Source organism: Ailuropoda melanoleuca, chromosome 6 (assembly GCF_002007445.2).
Source record: "Ailuropoda melanoleuca isolate Jingjing chromosome 6, ASM200744v2, whole genome shotgun sequence".
In the NCBI taxonomy this organism is placed as follows: Eukaryota; Metazoa; Chordata; class Mammalia; order Carnivora; family Ursidae; genus Ailuropoda; species Ailuropoda melanoleuca.
This window is the reverse complement of record NC_048223.1, coordinates 88,254,937-88,276,066: the sequence shown is the minus strand read 5'-3', so window position 1 is coordinate 88,276,066 and position 21,130 is coordinate 88,254,937. Positions and strand designations below refer to the sequence as shown.

Sequence of the window (21,130 nt, the reverse complement as noted above, 5' to 3'; positions counted from 1 at the left end):
CCAACCCACCCAGCGGTGATCACTCAGGGCGGAGGGACAGAACAAGACATGGAGGGAGGCCTGAGATCGATGGAGGACAAGGGAGGGATACCAGAAAGGGCCGAGCTACCCATCCAGGTGAGGGCAGAGTGCTGAGTCACCTTCCAAAACGGTCACTTTCCCAAGAACCCAGTTGGAGGGTGGCAGAATTCAGACTCACGCATTGTGGGACACTTACAGCTGCCCACGGCTCTACTAGACTCCTGCCATGCCAGCTCTGGGGTTGGCACAGTCCTCTCTGGAGCGAGGAGGGACCTTGTCTGTGTGAAGCCAATGGCTAAACACCTTTCGAGAGGTCAGGAAAGGAACAGTGGCCACCCAGAGAGCAAGATCGTCCCCCAGGGCTGTCTGAAGTCAATCCACTCCTTCTGAGCAGATCTGGGAGCCCATAACTAGGCCCCGTGGGAGGGAGGGAGCTTCCCACAGTCCCCTCGCATCTGAAACTGAGGGTCAAAGCCTGCCCAGGGCCCCTAAGGCAATAGACACCTGGGCTGGAAGAGGCTCTCCCTCTCCTGCCAGCACACCTCATCTGTGGATGAGACCCTCATCTCATCGTGGCCTACGTCCCTGGGAGAACACGCACAACACTGCTACCCGATGGCAGGGAATGGTGTGCATGATCCAAAGACTCAGCACAAACCCTAAATCCTGAACTCTGAACCCTGAACGGGGCTGTACTCTGTGGGCTCAGTCTGCTCTTTCCTCCAGTGTTGTGAATGGCTATGTGTTTCCTGTCAGTCCTCTGGTGGGTGAGGGTACTACTTTCCTGGGGCTGCTCTAACAGTGTCATAAACATAGCATGTGAAAACAACAGGTTTTCAGTTCTAGAGTCCTCGGAGCTCTGGAGGCTGGAAGTGTGAAACGGGTTTTCCTGAGCAGAAATCCAGTTCTTGCCAGGACTACCCTCCTTCTGGACTGTCTGGCTAGAGACAATCCGTTTCCTGCCTTTTGCACTTCTAGAACTGCATTCCCAGGGTTCTCTGGCTCCTGGCCCCTTCCTCCATCTATATGCCAGCAGAGCAGCACCTTGAATCTCCCTCTGCTTCACCCATCCCCTCACCTTCTCCTGTTCTCTGGGTAGGTCTCCCTCTCGCAGGAATCTGAGCTGGCCTGTGAGCCCATCCTGATAACCCAGGATAATCTCCTCATCTCAAGGTCCTTCATCACATCTCAAAGATCCTTTTCCAGTGTAACCCAAAACAGTCACAGGTTCCAAAGACCAGGACCTGGATAATTTATCCGGACCATTATTCAAGTTAGCACAGCAAGCCAATGACCTAGAAGCTCCTTTGAGAGCAGGGACTGTCCTATCTGGCACTTTGCACTTCGTGTGACACGTAATGAGCAGAAGGTCATGGGGACCTGGAGGTACAAGTGTGCATGGTGTGTGGGGTAGTGGAAGGACCACACTGAGGAAGGGCCACGCCCAGGGGCTTTCTACTCAGTGTTCCTAAAGGTGTGGCTTCCTTGCTGTGCCAGTAGGCTTGTTTGAATTAAAGCCAGACCCTGTGGTCTTAGAAGAACTGCTCCCTGGAGGGGAGCTGGGTATCTGGGAAAGGCCCACATGGTCTCCCTCCTCTCAGATGTGCTGCCTGCAGAAGATGCAGGCCCTTTCTTATCCACTATCTGTATCTCCTGGAGCTACAGGGGCCAGGGATGCTGTCAGATGGCCAGGGTGCCCAACACCGCCCCCGCCCCCGGCTTATCTGAGCCATTCAGCTCGGAGTCCTCAGCTGATTTGCGACTAATGGCAGGTGGGGATGATAGTAAACCAGGGGCAGATTTCACACTCCTGAAGCATCTGTATTGTTCTCTTCCCAAGCCAAGGAATTCAGGTTTGCTGCTGCCTCCACAGCCCATCCCATGCAAGGGTGCCCCCAGCTGCCCTTGCCCTGGGGGCCCAGAGCCTGGCCTCAGGGTTGTAGTGAGAGCTCAACCCTTCAGCACACAGTCACTGAAAGAACCTGGGCAAAGCAGTCAGGCTTTGTTCTCATTCCTGAGGCCCCCAGTCCAGGGGGAAGCAGATGAGTTCCAAACCAGAACAGAGGGAGTCCAGAGTCTCAACACTGGGGCTGTCTGGTGGAGGCAGGGTAGATTTCCAACACCTAAACTGAGTCCTGAAATAGCAGCCCAGCCTGGAGGCCAGCAACCAGGGAGAGGAAGGGTATCAACAAGGTCCTACCATGTTGGTCTTGATGGGCCGTGAGGCTGAACCCCCTTGAGCCAAGGACACCAAAGCTTTCTGGTTCCATCTCCAGTGCCTTCTCGGTGACTTTCTCTCTCTTCTCTTCCCTCCAGGGTCCCCTCTGCAGGCAGTTGCTTTGCCTTCCACCCAACCAGGGATGCTTCCCCTTCAATAGCTGCTGCTCAGGGTGCCAACAGCCCCCAACCATATACTCCCAGCCACCCTCCATGATGCTGCCATTGATGTCTCCCCAGGCACGCTGCAGAACTACTTTGTCACTCCCACCCCCATAGTCCAGCCTCTAAAGCCCCCAAAACCCAAGACTGATAACAGCCCTGTGTGTACTGAATTGGCCATATAGAGAATCTTCACATATGATCAAAAGAGTTAGAATTGTTGGTAATGAACAAGAGAGTTTGTTACCTGTTGAGCATCACTCCAGTGTCTGAGATGTATCCACAGTGTTCCTGCCAGGACAAAGCATCCTGGTGTCTTATGGATGCAGACATGAATGCCTCCCACTCCCCACAGGTTGATCTTCATCTGTCATGAAAGGCTTGTATGTATGGGGTGTAGGCCAAATTTGTTCTTTGGATAAAGCCCAAAACGTCTTCAAAATATGAATACAACCTGTTTCCCCACTCACTGACAGTTTTAATCTCTTGGGCAATTTAACTTAATATCCCAGCACTTTAAGGACAGGTCATTTGAAATTGGAAGAACAAAAATTAAAAGGAATTACCTTCTCACTCACCAGAGTGAGAAGAAAGAAAGATACACATATTATATTTAAAGCTAAATGGCTGAAAACTTGTCAAATGTGGAGAGAGAAATGGAAATCCAAATTCATGAGGCTCCAAGGACCCCAAACGGTTAAACAAGATAGGGCTATACCAACTCAGCTTGCCAAAACTGAAACACAGAGGGAATTGTGAAAGCAGCAGGAGAAGTGTGTCATCACACATGGGGACTCCACCCATAAGACTTGTGGTGTATTTCTCAACAGAAATTTTGCAGAAGAAAGAGGGATGATAGAGTCAAATGTTGAAGATAAAAACTGCCAACTAAGAATAGGATGTCCAGCAAAGCCATTATTCTGAAATGGAGAGACAAAAACATAACAACAACAGTAGTTGAATTCATAACCAGTAGACCTGCCTCCCCCAAAATGCTAAAGTATATCCATCAAGCAGAAATAAATGATCACAAATAACATTGTGAAAACAAAAGAATGTGTTTGCAAAACTCACTGGTAATGGCTACTCTATTGTCAAGGTGGTCCATAATTACCTAGAACTCTAGTTAAAAGGTTAGAAAATGTATAAAATAAACATAACCACAATAACTTGTTATTGGTTAAACAACATTTAAAAATAGGTAAATTGTAATATTAATTACCTAAAATGTGAAGGACAGATAAATGTAAGGATAAATTTATGTATGCTATCATTAAGTTGCTATCAGCTTAAAATAGGATGTTATAAAAATAAGATATTTTATGTAATCCTTTACACAATTACAAAGGAAAAACCAATAGAGATAAACAAAAGTTATGAGGGGCACCTGGGTGGCTCAGTTGGTTAAGCATCCACCTTCTGCTAGGGTTATGATCCAAGGGTCCTGGGATCGAGCCCTGCATCAGGCTCCCTGCGAGCCTAATTCTCCCTCTCCCTGTGCCTGCCACTCTCCCTGCTTGTGCTCTTTCTCTGCCAAATGAATAAATAAAGTCTTTTAAAAAAATAAAAAAACCAAAGTTATGAAATAGGAATCAAAGAAATCAAAGCATATCCCTACAAAAAGTCATCAAACAACTAAAGACAGCAAGATGAGACAAGAAACATTAAATTAAATTAAATTAAATTAAATTAAATTAAATTAAAATAAAATGGCAATAGTAATAAATAATTCCTTTAATCATAAAATAATTAAATTCTTTAATCAAAAGACACAGAATAGCTGAATGGATTAAAAAAATAAGATCTAAGAATATGCTGCCTACCAGTGATTCACTTTAGTTTTAAATACACAAAGACTCACAGGGAAGGGATGGGAAAAGATAGTTTAAACAAATGATCGCAAAAGACAGCATTGATAGCTATACTTATATCAGATAAAATAGACTTTAAGCAAAAATGGTCAAGAGACAAAGAAGCCATTATATAATGATAACGAGGTCAATCCATAAAAAATATACACCAATTGTACTCATTTATGCACCCAACATTAGAGCACCTAAATATATAAAGCAATTACTAACAGAGCAAAAGGATGAATAAACAGCAATATCATAATAGGTAGGGCCTCAGTACCCACTCTCAACAATGGAAAGGTCATCCAGATGGAGAATCAATAGGGAAACAGTGGATTTGAACAACAGTGTAGACCAAACAAGGTCTAACACACATAACCATTACATGCCAAGCAATAATAGCAGAATACACATTTTTCTCAAGCAGCTATGGAATATTTTCTAGGACAGATCAAATTTTAGGCCACAAATATAGTCTTAACAAATTAAAGTGATTCAAATCATTTCAAATATCTTTTCCAACCACAATGGTATGAAACTAGAAATGAGTAACATGGAGAGAGCTGGAAAATGCTCAAACACATAAAAATTAAACACCACATGCTGAACAACCAATGAATCACAGAAGAAGTCAAAAGGAAAATACACAAATATTTTGAAAAACAAAATTGGAAACACAGTATACCAAAGCATATAGGATGCAGCAAAAGCACTTCAAAGAAGGGAGTTTACAAAATAAAGGCATATACCAAGAAAAAAGGAATACAGCATCTGAAAAACCTTACCTTACACCTCAAGGAACTATGAAAAAAAAATAAGTGCAAAGTTAGCAGAAGGAAAGAAATAAAGATTTCAGTACAAATAAATAGAGAACAATAAAACTGTACAAAAGGTTAACGAAACAAAGACTTGTTTTTTGAAAAGATAAACCACATTGGCAAACATCTGACTAACCAAGAAACTAAAAAGAGGACCAAAATTTAAAAAACTATAAATGAAAGAGAAGACATTACAACTGATACAGTAATACAATAGATCATAAAACGCTATGAACAACTATAAGCTGCCAGATTGGAAAAATTTGAAGAAATGGAAAAAATTTGTGGAAAATGCAACTACCAAGACTGAATCATGAATAAATAGGATATCTTAACAGGCCAATAGTGAGTAAGGAGATTCAATCAGTAGTTGAAAATCTTCCCAAGAAAGAAAACCCCAGAACCAGATAATCTCACTGGTGAATTATACCATGCATTTATAGAATTAACACCAATTATTCTCAAACTCTTCCAAAACACTGCAGAGGAGGGAACACTCCACAACTTATTTTTCAAGACCAGCATTACACTGATATTAAAGCAGATAACAACACTACAAGAGAACAATAGACCAATATCCTTGGTGATTATAATATAAAAATTCCCAACAAAATACTAGCAAAGAAAATTCAGCAGCATATTAAAAAGATCATACACCAGGATCAAGTGAAATTCATTCCTGGAATACAAGGATGGTTCAACATACACAAATTAATAAATAGGATATATCTCATCAATAGAATGAAAGAAGAAAATCCTACGATCATCTCAATAGATACAGAAAAAAATCATTTGACAAAATCAATATCCATTCATTATAAAAACTCTCAACAAATTAGGTATGGGAGGACCATACCTCAACATAATAAAGGCCATGTATGACAAGTCCCCAACTAACACTATGCTTCAACACTAAAAGGTTGAAATCCTTTCCTCTAAGATCAGGAGCAAGATAGCTAGCCCATTCTCACCACTCCTATTCAATAGAGTCCTAGAAGTCATAGCCAGAGCAATAAAGCAAGAGAAATCAAAGGCATCTGAATCAGAAAGGAAAACATAAACATGTCTCTGTTTGCAGATGATGTGATGTTCTATGTAGAAAATCTTAAAAGACTCCACCAGAAAACAGATTTGATCAAATTCAGTAAAGATGCAGAATATAAATCAATATTCAAAAATCACTAGTGTTTCTATATACTAACAATGAACTACCTGAAAAAAAATGAAGAAAGCAATTTCATTTACGATAGTATCAAAAACTATAAAATACTTAGCAATAAGTTTGACCAAGGACACGAAAAGATCTCTACACTGAGCTACAAGACATTGATGAAAGAAATGACAGCATAAGACATAAATAAAAGCAAAAATGAACTATTGGACTTCATCAAGATAAAAAGCTTCTGCACGGCAAGGGAAACAGTCAACAAAACTAAAAGGCAACCTATGGAATGGGAGAAGACATTTGCAAATGACATAACAGATAAAGGGCTGGTATCCAAGATCTATAAAGAACTTCTCAAACTCAACACCCAAAAACAAATAATCCAGTCAAGAAATGGGCGGAAGACATGAACAGACACTTCTCCAAATAAGTGGATTTTTCAGCAGAAACTTTGAAAACCAGAAGAGGGTGGCAGCATATATTCAAAATGCCAAAAGCCACATGCACCCCAATGTTCATACTAGCATTGTCCACAATAGCTAAATCATGGAAGGAGCCGAGATGCCCTTCAACAGATGACTGGATTAAGAAGATGAGGTCCATATATACAATGGAATATTACTCAGCTATCAAAAAGAACGATTTCTCAACATTTGCTGCAACATGGATGGCACTGGAGGAGATAATGTTAAGTGAAATAAGTCAAGCAGAGAAAGACAATTATCATATGGTTTCACTCATCTATGGAACATAAGAAGTAGGAAGATCGGTAGGAGAAGAAAGGGATAAAGAATGGGGGAGTAATCAGAAGGGGGAATGAAGCATGAGAGACTATGGACTCTGAGAAACAAACTGAGGGCTTCATAGGGGAGGGGGTGGGGGAATGGGATAGACTGGTGATGGGTAGTAAGGAGGGCACATATTGCATGGTGCACTGGGTATTATATGCAACTAATGAGTCATGGAACTTTACATCAAAAACCAGGGATGTACTGTATGGTGACTAACATAATAAAATAAAAAAATATTATTATAAAAAATGCTAAAAGGGAAAAATCTAGAGCCAAGAATACTCTATCCAGTAAGGCTATCATTCAGAATAGAAGGAGACATAGTTTCTCAGACAAAAACTAAAGGAGATCATGGCCACTAAACCAGCTCTACAAGAAATATTGAAAGGAACTCTTCAAATGGAAAGGAAAGATTGTAAGTGAGAGTATAACACGTGGGTAACAAGAAGTAGTAAAAATAAATATTTCTGTTAAAAAATCAGTCACAGGATTCACAAAATAAAAGCCTATTAAATACGACACCATCTACCTAAAACATAGGGGAGGGAGGAGTAAAGAATGGGTTTGAACTTAAGCAACCATCAACTTAATCTAGACTGCTATGTGCAGAAGATGTTATATACAATCCCAACGGTAACCACAAATCAAAAACCACTAACAGATATGCAGAGAATAAAGAGAAAGAAATCCAAGTATATCACTAAAGGAAACCAGAAAACTATGAAAAACAGAGAAGAAAAGATCAGAGAAAACTGCAAAAACAACCACACACCAGTAACAAAATGATAATAAATATTTACCAATAATTACTTTGAATGAAAATGGACTAAACACTCCAATCAAAAGACATAGGGTGGCAGAATGGACAAAAAACAGTAAGACCTATCTATACACTGCCTACAGAGACTCATTTCAGACTAAAAGACACCTACAAATTGAAAGTGAAGGGATGGAGAAATGTTTATCATGTAAAGAGACATCAAAAGAAAGGCAGAGAAATAATACTTCTATCAGACAAAATAGACTTTAAAACAAAGACTGTAAAAAGAGACAAAGAAGGACACTGTAGAATAATAAAGGGGACATTTCAACAAGAAGATATAATTGTAAATATGTATGCACCCAACATACATAAACACCCATTTGGATAAATACATAAAACTGTTAATAAAACATAAAGGAAGTAATTAAAAGTAATACAATCATATAGGGGACTTAAATGCTCTACTTACATTGATGGACAGATCATCCAAACAGAAAATCAACAAGGAAACAATGACTTTGGTTTTGTTTTGTTTTGTTTTTAAAGATTTTTATTTATTTGACAGAGAGAGAGACAGCCAGTGAGAGAGGGAACACAAGCAGGGGAAGTGGGAGAGTAAGAAGCAGGCTCCCAGCAGAGGAGCCTGATGTGGGGCTCAATCCCAGAACGCCTGGATCACGCCCTGAGCTGAAGGCAGAAGCTTAACAACTGAGCCACCCGGGTGTCCCACTGAGCCACCCAGGTGCCCCAAGGAAACAATGACTTTGAATGACACATTGGACCAGACAGATTTAACAGATATATTTGGAACATTTAATCCTAAAAAAGCAGAATACACATTCTTTCCAAGTGCACATGGAACATTCTACAGAATAGATCACATATTAGGCCACAAAAACAAGTCTCAACAAATTCAAAAAGACTGTGGAGTCATATCATGCAACTTTTCTGACCATAATGCTATGAAACTGGAATCAAGCACAAGAAGAAAATCTGTCAACAAATTAGACAGCATAGAAGAAATGGATGAATTCCTAGAAAGATGTAAACTACCAAAATTAAAGCAGGAAGAAATAAAAAAAAAATTGAACAGATTGATTACCAGCAAGGAGATTGTCACAGTAATCAAAAACTCCCAACAAACAAAAGTTCAGGACCAGGTGGCTTCACAGGAAAATTCTATCAAACACTTAAATGCAAAACTCCTCAACAAAATACTAGCAAACCAAATCCAACAATACATTAAAAAGTCATTTACCATGACCAAGTAGAATTTATTCTTGGAACACAAGGGTGGTTCAATATTTGTGAATCAGTGTATATGTCACATCAATAAGAGAAAGGATAGAAACCATATGATCATTTCAATAGATGCAGAAAAAGCATTTGACAAAGTACAACATCCATTCATGATAAAAGACCTCAACAAAGTAAGTTTAGAGGGAACAGACTTCAACATAATAAAGGCCATATATGAAAAACCCTCAGCAAACATCATACTAAATGGGGGAAAACTGAGAGGCTTTCCTCTAAGGGCAGGAACAATACAAAGATGTCCACTCTCACCACTTTTATTCCATATGGTACTAGAAGTTCTAGCCACAGCAGTCAGAAAATAAAAAGAAATAAAAAGCATCCAAATTAGTAAGAAAGAAATATGACTTTCACTATTTGCAGATGACATGATACTCTATCTAGAAAACCCCAAAGACTCCACCAAAAAACTACTAGAACTGATAAAAGAATTCATTAAAGTCACAGGTTATGAAATCAATGTGCAAAAATCTGTTGCATTTCTATACATTAATAATGAAGCAATGGAAAGAGAAATTAAGAAAACAATCCCATTTACAATTGCACCCAAGATAATAAGATACCTAGGAATAAACCAAAGATGTGAAAGAACTGTACTCTGAAAACTATAAAACACTGATGAAAGAAACTCAAGACAACACAAAAAAATGGAAAGACATTCCATGACCATGGATTGGAAGAACAAATATTGTTAAAATGTCTATACTACCCAAAAAAATCTATAGATTTAATGCAATTCCTATCAAAATACCAACAGCATTCTTCACAGAACTAGATTAAACAATCCCAAAATAAATATAGAACCACAAAAGACCCTGAATAGCCAAAGCAATTGTCAAAAAGAAAAGCAAAGCTGGAGGCATCACAATTCTGGACTTCAAGTTATATTACAAAACTGTAGTGATGAAAACAGTATGGTACTGGCACAAAAATAGCGACATAGATCAATAGAACAGAATAGAAAACCCAGAAATGAACCCATAATGATACGGTCAATTAATCTACAACAAAGCAGGAAAGAATACCCAATGAGAAAAAGACAGTCTCTTCAACAAATGATGTTGAGAAAACTGATTAGCTACATGCTAAAGAATGAAACTGGACCACTTTCTTATACCATACACAAAAGCAAAGATCTAAATGTGAAACCTGAAACCACAAAAACCCTTGACCAGACAGATTTAACAGATATATTTGGAACATTTAATCCTAAAAAAGCAGAGAAACACCCATTGTTGAAGACAGCTCAGGCAGTAATGTCTCTGCCATCAGCCATAGCAACATTTTTCTAGATACGTCTCCTGAGGCAAGGGAAATAAAAGCAAAAATAAACTATAGAGACTACATCAAAATGAAAACCCCTGCACAGCAAAGGAAAAAACAAAATTAAAAGGCAATTTATGGAATAGGAGAAGATATTTGCAAATGACATATTCAATAAAAGGTTAGTATCAAAAATATATAAAGAACTTATAAAACTCAATACCAAAAAACCAAACAATCCAGTTAAAAAATGGTCAGAAGATATGAACAGACATTTCGCCAAAGAAGGCACATGGATGGCCAACAGACACATGAAAAGATGCTCAATATCACTCACTACAAATGCAAATGCAAATCGAAACTACACTGATATATCACCTTAGACCTGTCAGAATGGTTAAAATCAAAAACACAAGAATCAAGTGTTGACGAGGATGTGGAGAGAAAGGAACCCTCTTGCACTGCTAGTGGGAATGCAAGCTAGAGCTACCCTATGACCCACAATTGCACTACTGGGTATTTATCCCAAAGATACAAATGTGATCCAAAGGGGCACCTGTACCCCAATGTTTATAGCAGCAATGTCCACAATAGCCAAACTATGGGAAGAGCCCAGATGTCCATTGGCAGATGACTGGATAAAGAAGATGTGGTATATATATGCAATGGAATACTACTCAGCCATCAAAAAAATGAAATCTTTCCATTTGCAATGAGGTGGATGGAACTAGAGGGTATTATGCTAAGCAAAATAAGTCAATCAGAGAAAGACAATTATTATATGATCTCACTCATATGTGGAATTTAAGAAACAAAACAGAGGATCATAGAGGAAGAGAGGAAAAAGTAAAACAAGACGAAAGCAGAGAGAAAGACAAGCCATAAGAGTCTCTTAATCATAGGAAACAAACTGAGGGTTGCTGGAGGGGGGAGAGGTGGGGGGATGGGGTAACAGGGTGATGGACATTAAGGGGGGCACGTGATGTAACGAGCACTGGGTATTATATAAGACTGATGAATCATGACCTCGACCTCTGAAATCAATAATACATTATATGTTAATTAATTGAATTTAAATTTTAAAAAACTACAGTGAGATATCACCTTGCACCTGTCAGAATGGCTAAAATCAAAAACCTAAGAATCAAGCGTTGATGAGGACGTGGAGAGACAGGAACCCTCTTGCACTGCTAGTGGGAATGCAAAGCAGGGCAGCCAATGTGGAAAACTGTATGGAGTTTCCTCAAAGGGTTAAAAATAGAGCTAACTACCCTACAATCCAGTAATTCCACTACTGGGTATTTGCTCAAAAAAATATAAAAACACTAATTCAAAGGGATACACGCACCCCTATGTTTATAGGAGCATTATTTACTATAGCCAGGATATGGAAGCAGCCCAAATGTCCATCAATAGATGAATGGATAAAGAAGATGTGGTGTAAGTATACAATGGAATATTATTCAGCCATAAAAAAGAATGAAATCTTGCCATTTGCAACAACATGGATGGATATAAAGAGCATAATGCTATACAAAATAAATCAGTCAAAGAAAGACAAATACCCTATGATTTCGCTCATGTGTGGAATTTAAGAAACAAAACAAATAAGTAAAGGAAATAGAGAAAGACAAATCAAGAAACAGACACTTCGCTATAGAGAACAAACTGATGGTTACCAGATGGGAGGTGGGTTGGGGGATGGGTGAAATAGGTGATGGGGATTAAAGGGGACACATGTGATGAGCATCAGTGTTTGTTTTGTTTTTAAAGATTTTATTTCTTTACTTGAGAGAGAGAAAGAGAGTACAAGTGGGGGAGGCAGAGGGATAAGCAGACTCCCTGCTCAGCAGGGAGCCAGACACGGGGCTCAGTCCCAGAATCCTGAGTTCATGACCTGAGCCAAAGTCAGACACTCAACCGACTGAGTCACCCAGTTGCCACATGACCTTTGGGTATTGTACGTAGTGTTGAATCACTATATTGTACACCTAAAACTAATATAACACTGTATGTTAACTATACTGGAATTAAAATTAAAAGACTTAAATACAAGCCCTGATACTACTAAATTTCTAGAATCAAAATAGAATGAAGCATCAAACTTTACATCAGAATCAGGGGATGTACTGTATGGTGATTAACATAATATAATAAAATAAAATTAATAAAAAAATAAATAAAAAAATTAAAAAAAATAGAAAAAAAACTCCTTCACATTGGCATTAGCAATGAATTTTTTCACTATGACCCCAAAAGCACAAAACAAAAGCAAAAATGAACAAGTGGGACTACATGAAACTAAGAAGCTTTTATACAGCAAAAGGAATGATCAACCACATAAAGAGGTAGCCTACAGAATGGGAGAGAATATTTACAAACTGTGTCTGATAAGAGATTAGGATCCGTAATATATTAGGAACTCATACAACTAATAATCCAATTTAACAGTGGGCAAAGAACCTGAAAAGACATTTTTCCAAAGAAGATATTCAAATGCCAACAGGTACATGAAAGGTGCTCAACAGTCACTGATCGTCAAGGAAATGCAAATCGAAACAACAATGAGCTATCAGCTCATGCCCATTAGAATGGCTATCATTAAAAAGGAGTAACAAATGCTGGTGAGGATGTGGAGAAGAGGAAACCCTGGTGCACTACTGGTAGCAATGTAAATTGGTATAACCATTATGGACAACAGTATGGAGGTTCGTCCAAAAAATATGAACAGAACTACCTGCAATTCCACTTGGTATGTATCCGAAGGAAACAAAATCAATAACTCCAAGAAATATCTGTACCCCCACGCTCATTGCAGCATTATTTACAATAGCCATGACATGGAAACAACCTACATGGCCCGAGATGGAAAATGGATAAAGAAATGTTCATCAATACATACAATAGACTACTATTAAGCTATGAAAAGGAAGGAAATCCTGCCATTTGTGACTTCATTGGATGGCCCTTGATGGTACTATGATAAGTGAAATAAGTTAGAGAAAGACAAACACTGTATTATTTCACTTACTGTAGAATCGAAAGGAAAAAAAAAACCAACTCATAAAAACAGAATATAGATCGGTGGTTCCCAGATGCAAGGTTGGGAGGTGGGAGAAATGAACAAACATGTTACAAACAAGTTACAAACTTCCACTCACAAGATAAAAATGCTGGGTATGTAATGTACAGCCTGTACAGCTCAGACTGAAAACATCCTTCCCTCAGGTGACAGATGGATGCAACACACTGATCATGGCTTAAGGGGGCAGATCTGCCTAATGGGGGAATGGAACAAAATCATCCATTGCAGTATCATTTGTAGTGGTGAAAAACGACAAACCCCTAAGCACCTAACTGCAAAGACTTGGTGAATTATGATGCATATATCACATGGCTTCACGCAATTCACCTCTACATCCAGGCTCTGCTGATAGGTGTGGCTGCTTGGGACATCATATCAATGCCCTGTGCCCTCCCTGCAAAGGGTCTGGGAAATGAAGATTTAGCTCTACAACGGGGAAGCCAAGTAGAAGGGGTAACAGATAGTTCTTAATTAAACCAATGGACAACTGCCACTGTAGCACTGAACACAGCCCACCCCACTAAGAGGCTGAGGGGACACAGGCATGCAACCCTGTCCCCAAACGTTCTCCTCTCTCCTGCTATTCTCTCTTAATCAAAGAGGTTTTTTTTTTTGGCATGTGGCCACTGGTGCTCTGGCATGTGGCCACTCAGAGGTTCATGGGGTTTTTAGGAATTTTATGAGCAGCTATTTTAACGCAGCCATTAATAAAAACTAAGTTATATAAACTTAAAAAGGAAATTATATTTAAAACATGCACTATCCAAACCATGCCCTGACCCCGCTCACTGTCACCTGTATTACCCAGCTGGTTACTCTCCCCATGGAGAAAGACTGTGTGTCTCATTTATCTCTGTAACCCTGCAGGGCATCACAGTGTGGCCTGTAGAATCCTGTCAGGAAATGTTGGCTGCACTGGATGGAAGTAACCCCTCGTGTACCCAGGTTCCCAAACAAGCAAGTGGGAAGGAAGAACTATGTGATCTGTATGACATTACAGCTGGCATCAGGTAGTTTGATTTTAATTTCTGCAAATTGGCATCCTTCTAAGCAAACTTGGAACTCTCTGAAGCAGCTCAATCCCATGTTTTCCAAGCTATGTTCTCCAGTCCTGCCATTAATACTGGGATCTATTCTCCCCTCCCCAGCACCACCACACCCCTACCCTAACCTTCTAATTAATCTTCTTCACTAAGTTTGCCAGCCAGTGTTTGTTGTGTGCATCCAAAGAAGACTGACGACTACAGATGCAACAGCTCACCCTGACTCGGAGCGCCGCGCCACCTGCTTTCACCTCCAGGACTCCATCAGGGAGGAAGGACCATACCGCGTGACCCTGCCACCCAGGGGCGAGCCTCCGCACTGCCCCTGCACCTGCCAGCATCCAGGCAGCAGCTGCTGAGTTCGCACAGCACACAAGGTGTCCACCAGGCAGTTCTGACCCGTGGACAACTCTAATCTCTTTGCACCCAGATTTATGAAAGTTTTCATTTTTTTTAGAACAGTCTTGCTGCTCAGTGTGTCCATTTTTCTTCCACAGCATCAGACATGCCAGGACACTGAGCACCTGGAAGTGGAACTCCTGCAGCACAGGTGGCCAGAGGGTAAAGGCTGGACAATAAAATTTCCAGGCATGCCAGGGTGGGTCTGGGCCCCACTCCCAAGCCTGGGGGGCAGCCACCTCTTCTCCACCTGGAGCTGCCCCTGAAACAAGCGTGGGTCTATCCCATATCCACTCGCCAGCGAGCCCACACTTGGTTCTCCTCAGACATTAATCCATTTCCTTCTCCCCTGCTCACCTGTCAACTGTCCTCTTGTGCCAAACTGCTGGGCCTACTCAGCTAGACCAGCCTCCACTTTGCCCTGGAGGTCCTCAAGGCTTGGAGGAAAGACACTCATGGCCACATGGGGAGGAGGCACTGAGGAGGAGAGAGTGCCATCAGCCCTCCTAGGGAGGCTTTCCTCCCTGCCTTTTCCAGATCAACTCCACCAGCCAGTTCTTGAAGCTAGGACACCCATCTTCAAGCATGCCCCCCACCCTTCCAGGCTGGTGAGCAGCACTGGCTGATCCACACTCACACGAACGCACACATATCTTCACACACACATTCAAATACACATACACTCACAAACACAAACACATATACATATACACACATACACATACACTCACACAAACACATACACTCACCCTCAAATACACACACACACACACACACACACACACACCACCCCCCCAATCCATCTCTCCTTCTCCTCCCAGCTCTGCCTCAGACAGCTCTCCAGATGACATTTTAGAATCACAGGATGTCTTTCCCAAGCCTGGGCAGGTGCCATGCTACTGTCCTCCGGGTCCTGCTGCACCCTGCACCCGTCTGCGGACAGGCCCACTGGGCTGCCTTCACGGCTCAGGCAAACCTCTACCAACCACAGCCATGTAGACCCAGTCATCAAAAATGTTCGGAGTGCCCTGAGCCACAGATGTGACAACTGTTTGCAGCATTCAAATTTGGAACACGGGATCTTACTGCAGGATGAAATATTTACTACCAGGGATGCTGCATCATGTAAAATAGAAGTGACCGTTTATTGACTATGTAGGTTCACGCATGCCAGAGATGCCAGAGGCTTCCTACACCTTACTGCATGGAATTTTCACAGTAAGCACACGAGGGAAGTTGCATGATTCCACCCAACCGCATTCATCTCCAAGCTGCCAAATGCCAATTGCTAAACGCAGCACTGCCTTCCAGCTTCTTGAGACCGCTGTGGGTCCGAAGTCTGCCAATCACTATATTAGATATCCATCCAACTTCATGCTCTATCAATTTTATTATTCAAATCTTAATTATAATAATGGGACCAATAGAAGGAGGAGAAAGAAAGGGAGCTAATATAATAATAATAATAGTATAAGGAGGAGGAGAAGAATAGAGGAGACAGGGGTACTGAACTGGCTGGGGACCTCTGGCATGACCGAGCTCCCTGAGGGTCACCTCTCTCTCATGCATCAGCTCTGCTGGGCTAAGGTCACTCTGGCAAATGCAAACAATGTCCGACAACACTCTGAGACACATCTAACTGGTCCACTCTGTCTGTGACATTGCCAGATGGAAGCCTCTCGAAGGGGAAGATGATGTGTGTCTGACGTGGCCTGTCCCCAGTGAGCCTGTGCCAGCTCCTGATGCTCATCTCTTCCTATCAAATGACTCACAGGCCCTTTCCCAGGGTCAACATCAGACTCTGGGTCTCATCCAGCTCCAGGCTTCATGCACCTGTCCTGTGACCCACCACTCAGATGACCTGTGCAGATGCACGATGTCATCTCTGGGGTCACATCATGCCATGGCCAGTGAGTTCTGGGTCAGGACAGCACATGCACGGCTGCTCGGTGCTACCTCGCTCCTTCATCCTTCCTGTGTGGACCTACCAACGCCCTTTGCAACTGGAGGATGGTTCTCTGCCAGACATTCCAGTGAATCTATGCACCCCTTGTTCTCCTTGCTCCCATGCAATATTAAGCGACCCTTGGCTGTTCCTCAATAGCCTCAATTCATTCTGAGCTCTCACTCCCTGACACGATCTGCTCATCCTCATCACTCTGTTGTGTGTGTCCTAAGAAGGGTTCTCTTGTCCTCCTTGGATCTTTTCAGTCTGAGCTTAGCAAGAAACCCCCTGAGCCACACAGACATCTTTCAGTACCACCTCACAGTCTTCCTATTGAAAGGACCTGATTTCCATCCCAGACTCTCCAACATTTCTGAGCCCTTAGATCATGGGATTATAAGTGATGATCTTTGAAACCTTCTGAATCTGAGCTACGCAAGTGGACATGGTGTCTGATCATATCCATCCTTCCCTATCATACAGCATACTTCTCCCTCACGCTCTCAGCCTTCCTGAGCCACCAGTGAGGATTCCACTGACTAACACAAGAAGGGCTACATTCTTGGAGATGAAGCCTCACCCACTCCCCAGTGTTACAAGCTCACGTGTCTTTGTGTATTACCCATTTCCAGGGCACCGAGTGCAGACTGTGATCATTCTTTCATTTGGCCACACACTGTTCATGCTATGACCAGGCCACCCCATATAAACATCAAGCTTTATATTACATAGAGGGTAAGTGCATGGGCTCTCACGTCAGATGCCTCGACCCAGCCCAACTCTGCTCTACCAATCCTGTGACCATGGGCAAGGTGTTGATCCCCTCTCTGCCTGTTTTCTCATCTAAAAAAGGACCTTTCTAAAACAGGATGACCTTGGAGCCTACTTCATCAGGTGGTTGGTAAAGCTTAGATAGATTAAGGTATGTGAAGTGTTAAAGAGCCTGGCTCAAAAACTGTTAGGTAGCATTAATTTATTCATTATTGTCACAGGAGTGCAAAAGGTAAGAGTCAACCTCCTGGCTGCCTTTCCTCTATGCCTGTGCTCCCAGGAATCAGTGCACAATAGCGTTTAATGAGTGACCAAATGCCCTGTCTGTTTTCCTCCTTCCCCCTTCATTCACAGAAGAAAGAACTTTCAGTAAACAACTGGGTGACCTCCTTTCTCTGAGGTATCTGAAGGTACTCTCCAACCTCTGTCAGCTGGCCAGCCTCCAGCCTTTCCAAGCTGCATCTCACTCAGAAACTGGATCTTATTCAGGGATACCATTTAGACCACCAGCTAGTATCTTCCTGTGTCTGACTTCCTCTTTAGCTAAAACAACCAAGAGCAGATGGTATCACCTGTGCTCTAGTCCTTTGTTTTCCCTGGACCTTGGAGATGTTTCTCAGACCATTCTGGAAGATTCCAGAGGATAATTATCTATCCACCTCTTCTACATATGGATTGTGACGTGCTGGGTCTTCCTGAACGGGAAATACACATGCATCCTCCCAGCCCTGGAACCCTGAGAAAATTAAAAACTGGAGAGCTATCCAGGCTTTCCTGGAGGCTGGTGCTGATGCCATGGAGCTGGGAGAGAAGAGGTCTTCCCAGCCAATCCCCACAGGTTCTATGTCCAGCTCCATCTACATCCCTTCAGCCGCAATGCCTGCTGCATTGAAGCAAAACCAAATGAAGGATTCCCAGGATGCAGCCAGACACCAGGCCCATATCGCGGTCGGCTGGAGTCCTAACACAACTTGGCCATGTAGACCAATCCCAGTGGCGGCCTTCCGAGAAGAGTCCATGCCTCGTATATCAAACCGCTCAGCCAGACTCTTCCTGATGCCAGTAATAGCATCATCTACCACAAAGGAGAGATACAGCCTACTAAAAGAAGGAAACGAAATTGAAAAGCATTGCAGCTCAACACAAAACCTTGAAAAAATCTTTTTATTGTGGTTATCTGTTTTAAAGAAAAGTTGTCACTTCCTGGATTTCTGAAAAAGAAATCTGCTAAGCAAAGCAGACATGATGGTTTTAAATCATTGGCAAAGCATCCCTTTCATCCCACCCCTCCAGAGTCCTGACACACTGGAAGTCAGCGGTACCATGAGTTAAAACTCAATTTAACTCTTCAACGCAGAAAACCACCTCACGAATCAAAGCTCCATGCGTGCACTTAAGAATGTGTCCAACGTTCTTTGATTTAAAATGAAAAAATTCTTTCAATAAACACACTGCAATCCTCTTCTATCATATTTCATTTTTGTTTGTGTGATTTAAGTAATGTCACCTTTGCTTTCCCATAACAGCTGAAAAGTCAAATAAACTGAAATATCATTTAAAATCATAATAAACCAAAAGGTTAAATTATTTATTAAAAAATCCCTCTGTGTTAGCTGGTAATTAACAGCTTTAAAAACAAACAAGTTTATATATATATAAACATATGTATATATAAACATATGTACATATACATAAACACATATAACACACAAATATATATAAACATATATATGGTGGGTTTGTGTGTTTGACACACAGCTGTATGTCATAAAAATATCACAAAACAATGAAATCACGTCTTTCTGACAAATTCACATTTTTAACAAGAAGCAAAACATTGCTTTACTATATACAATACTTCTACTTTATTCCCCCCAAATGAATCAGGTTTGTTTTTCTAGATTTCTTCACTTAGTATGTGTCTAAGACAACCTTTGATACTAAGATGAGGATATTTTCAACTGTGGTCCCACCTAATGCACACAAAAACAGTAATCTTAAATGCCACAATAATCGCTATAAAATGCCTGTCTGATTCAGCATAATTATGTAACTTAAATTCTGCACAGCAGCAGCATCGGCAAGTATCTATTTCAGAAATATACAGTTCATTTCATATTTTAACTCTCACTGAATGGTTTCACATGCTAAGCCCTGACCTCTCTATTGTCTTCCCACAAGTAAGCTCTGAATTCCACCCCTTCCTTCCCTATCAACCTGGCCTTACACTATTTCCAGGGAAGGATGGTGTGGGCCCCAAAATCCCCTTCTGCATGATTTAGCTTCCTGCTGTGCTGTCTGTGCCTATTACTACAGGCAAATGCCAAGAAAACGATTCCACGATTATTTTCTTCCAGCTCACCCTAAATCTCAGATATTTATAACTAGATCATTTATGTATTTTTCCCAAAACAGGCACTGAATGCCCAAATCCTTGGCTGTAATCTGTTGGAGATAGGATCTGGGACAGATGCACCATTATTACCCTAGGGCCCAGCACAATCTCTGGCTGAGTGTAACAGAGCAACAGGGGATGAGAGGATGGGTGGAGAGATGGAATGACTGAAAAGAACTGCAGCCCCAAAAGTCATCCTAGGAGAAAAAAATCAAAAGGCAGGATTCTTGGGGCGGGGTGGGAGTGGGGCGAAGGAAAAGACCAAGAGAGACAGAGAAGCAAAAAGAGAAGGGGTAGGACAGGGAAAATAGGTAATGAAGAAGAGACAGGCAAGAAAAAGTGAGACAGACGACGCGGAAAAACAGGAAGAGACAAGGAGACAAAAGACAGGCAGAAGGCAGGGACTGGGGGGCACGGGGAGAAAATAAAAGGGGGGCGAGATGAAGGAAGCTGGTGCCCAAGGGGATTAAAGAACCGGGCCGTCAAGGGCGGGACTGCGCACTCTGCCCTGGGCAAAGGCCAGCAGAAGTGGGATGAACCGCGCGCCCCACGTCCACTCGCAGCCCGTCCCGGGGGCAGGAAGGCGCGTCTCACCTCAGCTCCCCCGCGGCGCTGGGCGCTAGAGAGGCGCCGGCGGCCCCGACCGCTTCCAGGTCCGGTGGCACCACACACCAGTGGGAACCTGGCGCGCGAATCCCGGGGCCGGCCGGACCCCGCCCCCCCCGGACTGCTCCCGCCTCCGGGGCGGGGCCTCGGGCAGCCCCCCCTCCCACCGGCCCCTTCCGGGAGGGGCTTGCGAGTCGACGCGACCCGCTGAGAGGGGAGCTGGGTGCGAGCCCCGCGCGCCCGGCTCGGGAAACGCCGGCCCGCCGCCAGGTGACGCGGCCTTTGCTCGGCGCCAGGCCGCGGCGCGGCTGAGGGGGAGCGTCCCGGCGCTGCCGCCACACCGAGCGAAAAGCTCCCGCGCCTTGGCAGGTGGCGCCTGGGCCAAGGCGGAGCCGCCCAGGCCGCTGCTCACCAGCCTTCGACGCCACGGCTTCTCCCTGGGGCCCGTGGGGATCGTCCCCGCGTCCGGGCACGTCTTCCCCCTGCCGGCTGAGCCGCCACGCAAACTGCACCTTTGCG

At 42.6% G+C, this 21,130-nt stretch overlaps 2 protein-coding genes across 2 annotated transcripts in view; one reads left to right on the top strand and one right to left on the bottom strand.

The window, feature by feature from the left end:
* The window catches only part of LOC105234446 (anthrax toxin receptor-like), a 13,865-nt gene extending 13,045 nt beyond the window's left edge, over positions 1 to 820 (top strand). Inside the window, exon 11 of the mRNA XM_034663600.1 lies at positions 748 to 820. Within this exon, the coding sequence (XP_034519491.1) occupies positions 748 to 820 (73 nt within the window). The remainder of the gene's footprint in view (positions 1 to 747) is intronic.
* Positions 1 to 20,705, bottom strand: part of ZNF488 (zinc finger protein 488) — a 58,492-nt gene extending 37,787 nt beyond the window's left edge. The window contains exon 1 of the mRNA XM_034661784.1: positions 20,600 to 20,705. The gene's annotated coding sequence lies outside the window, so the exon portion shown is untranslated. The remainder of the gene's footprint in view (positions 1 to 20,599) is intronic.
* Positions 20,706 to 21,130: the final 425 nt, after the last annotated feature.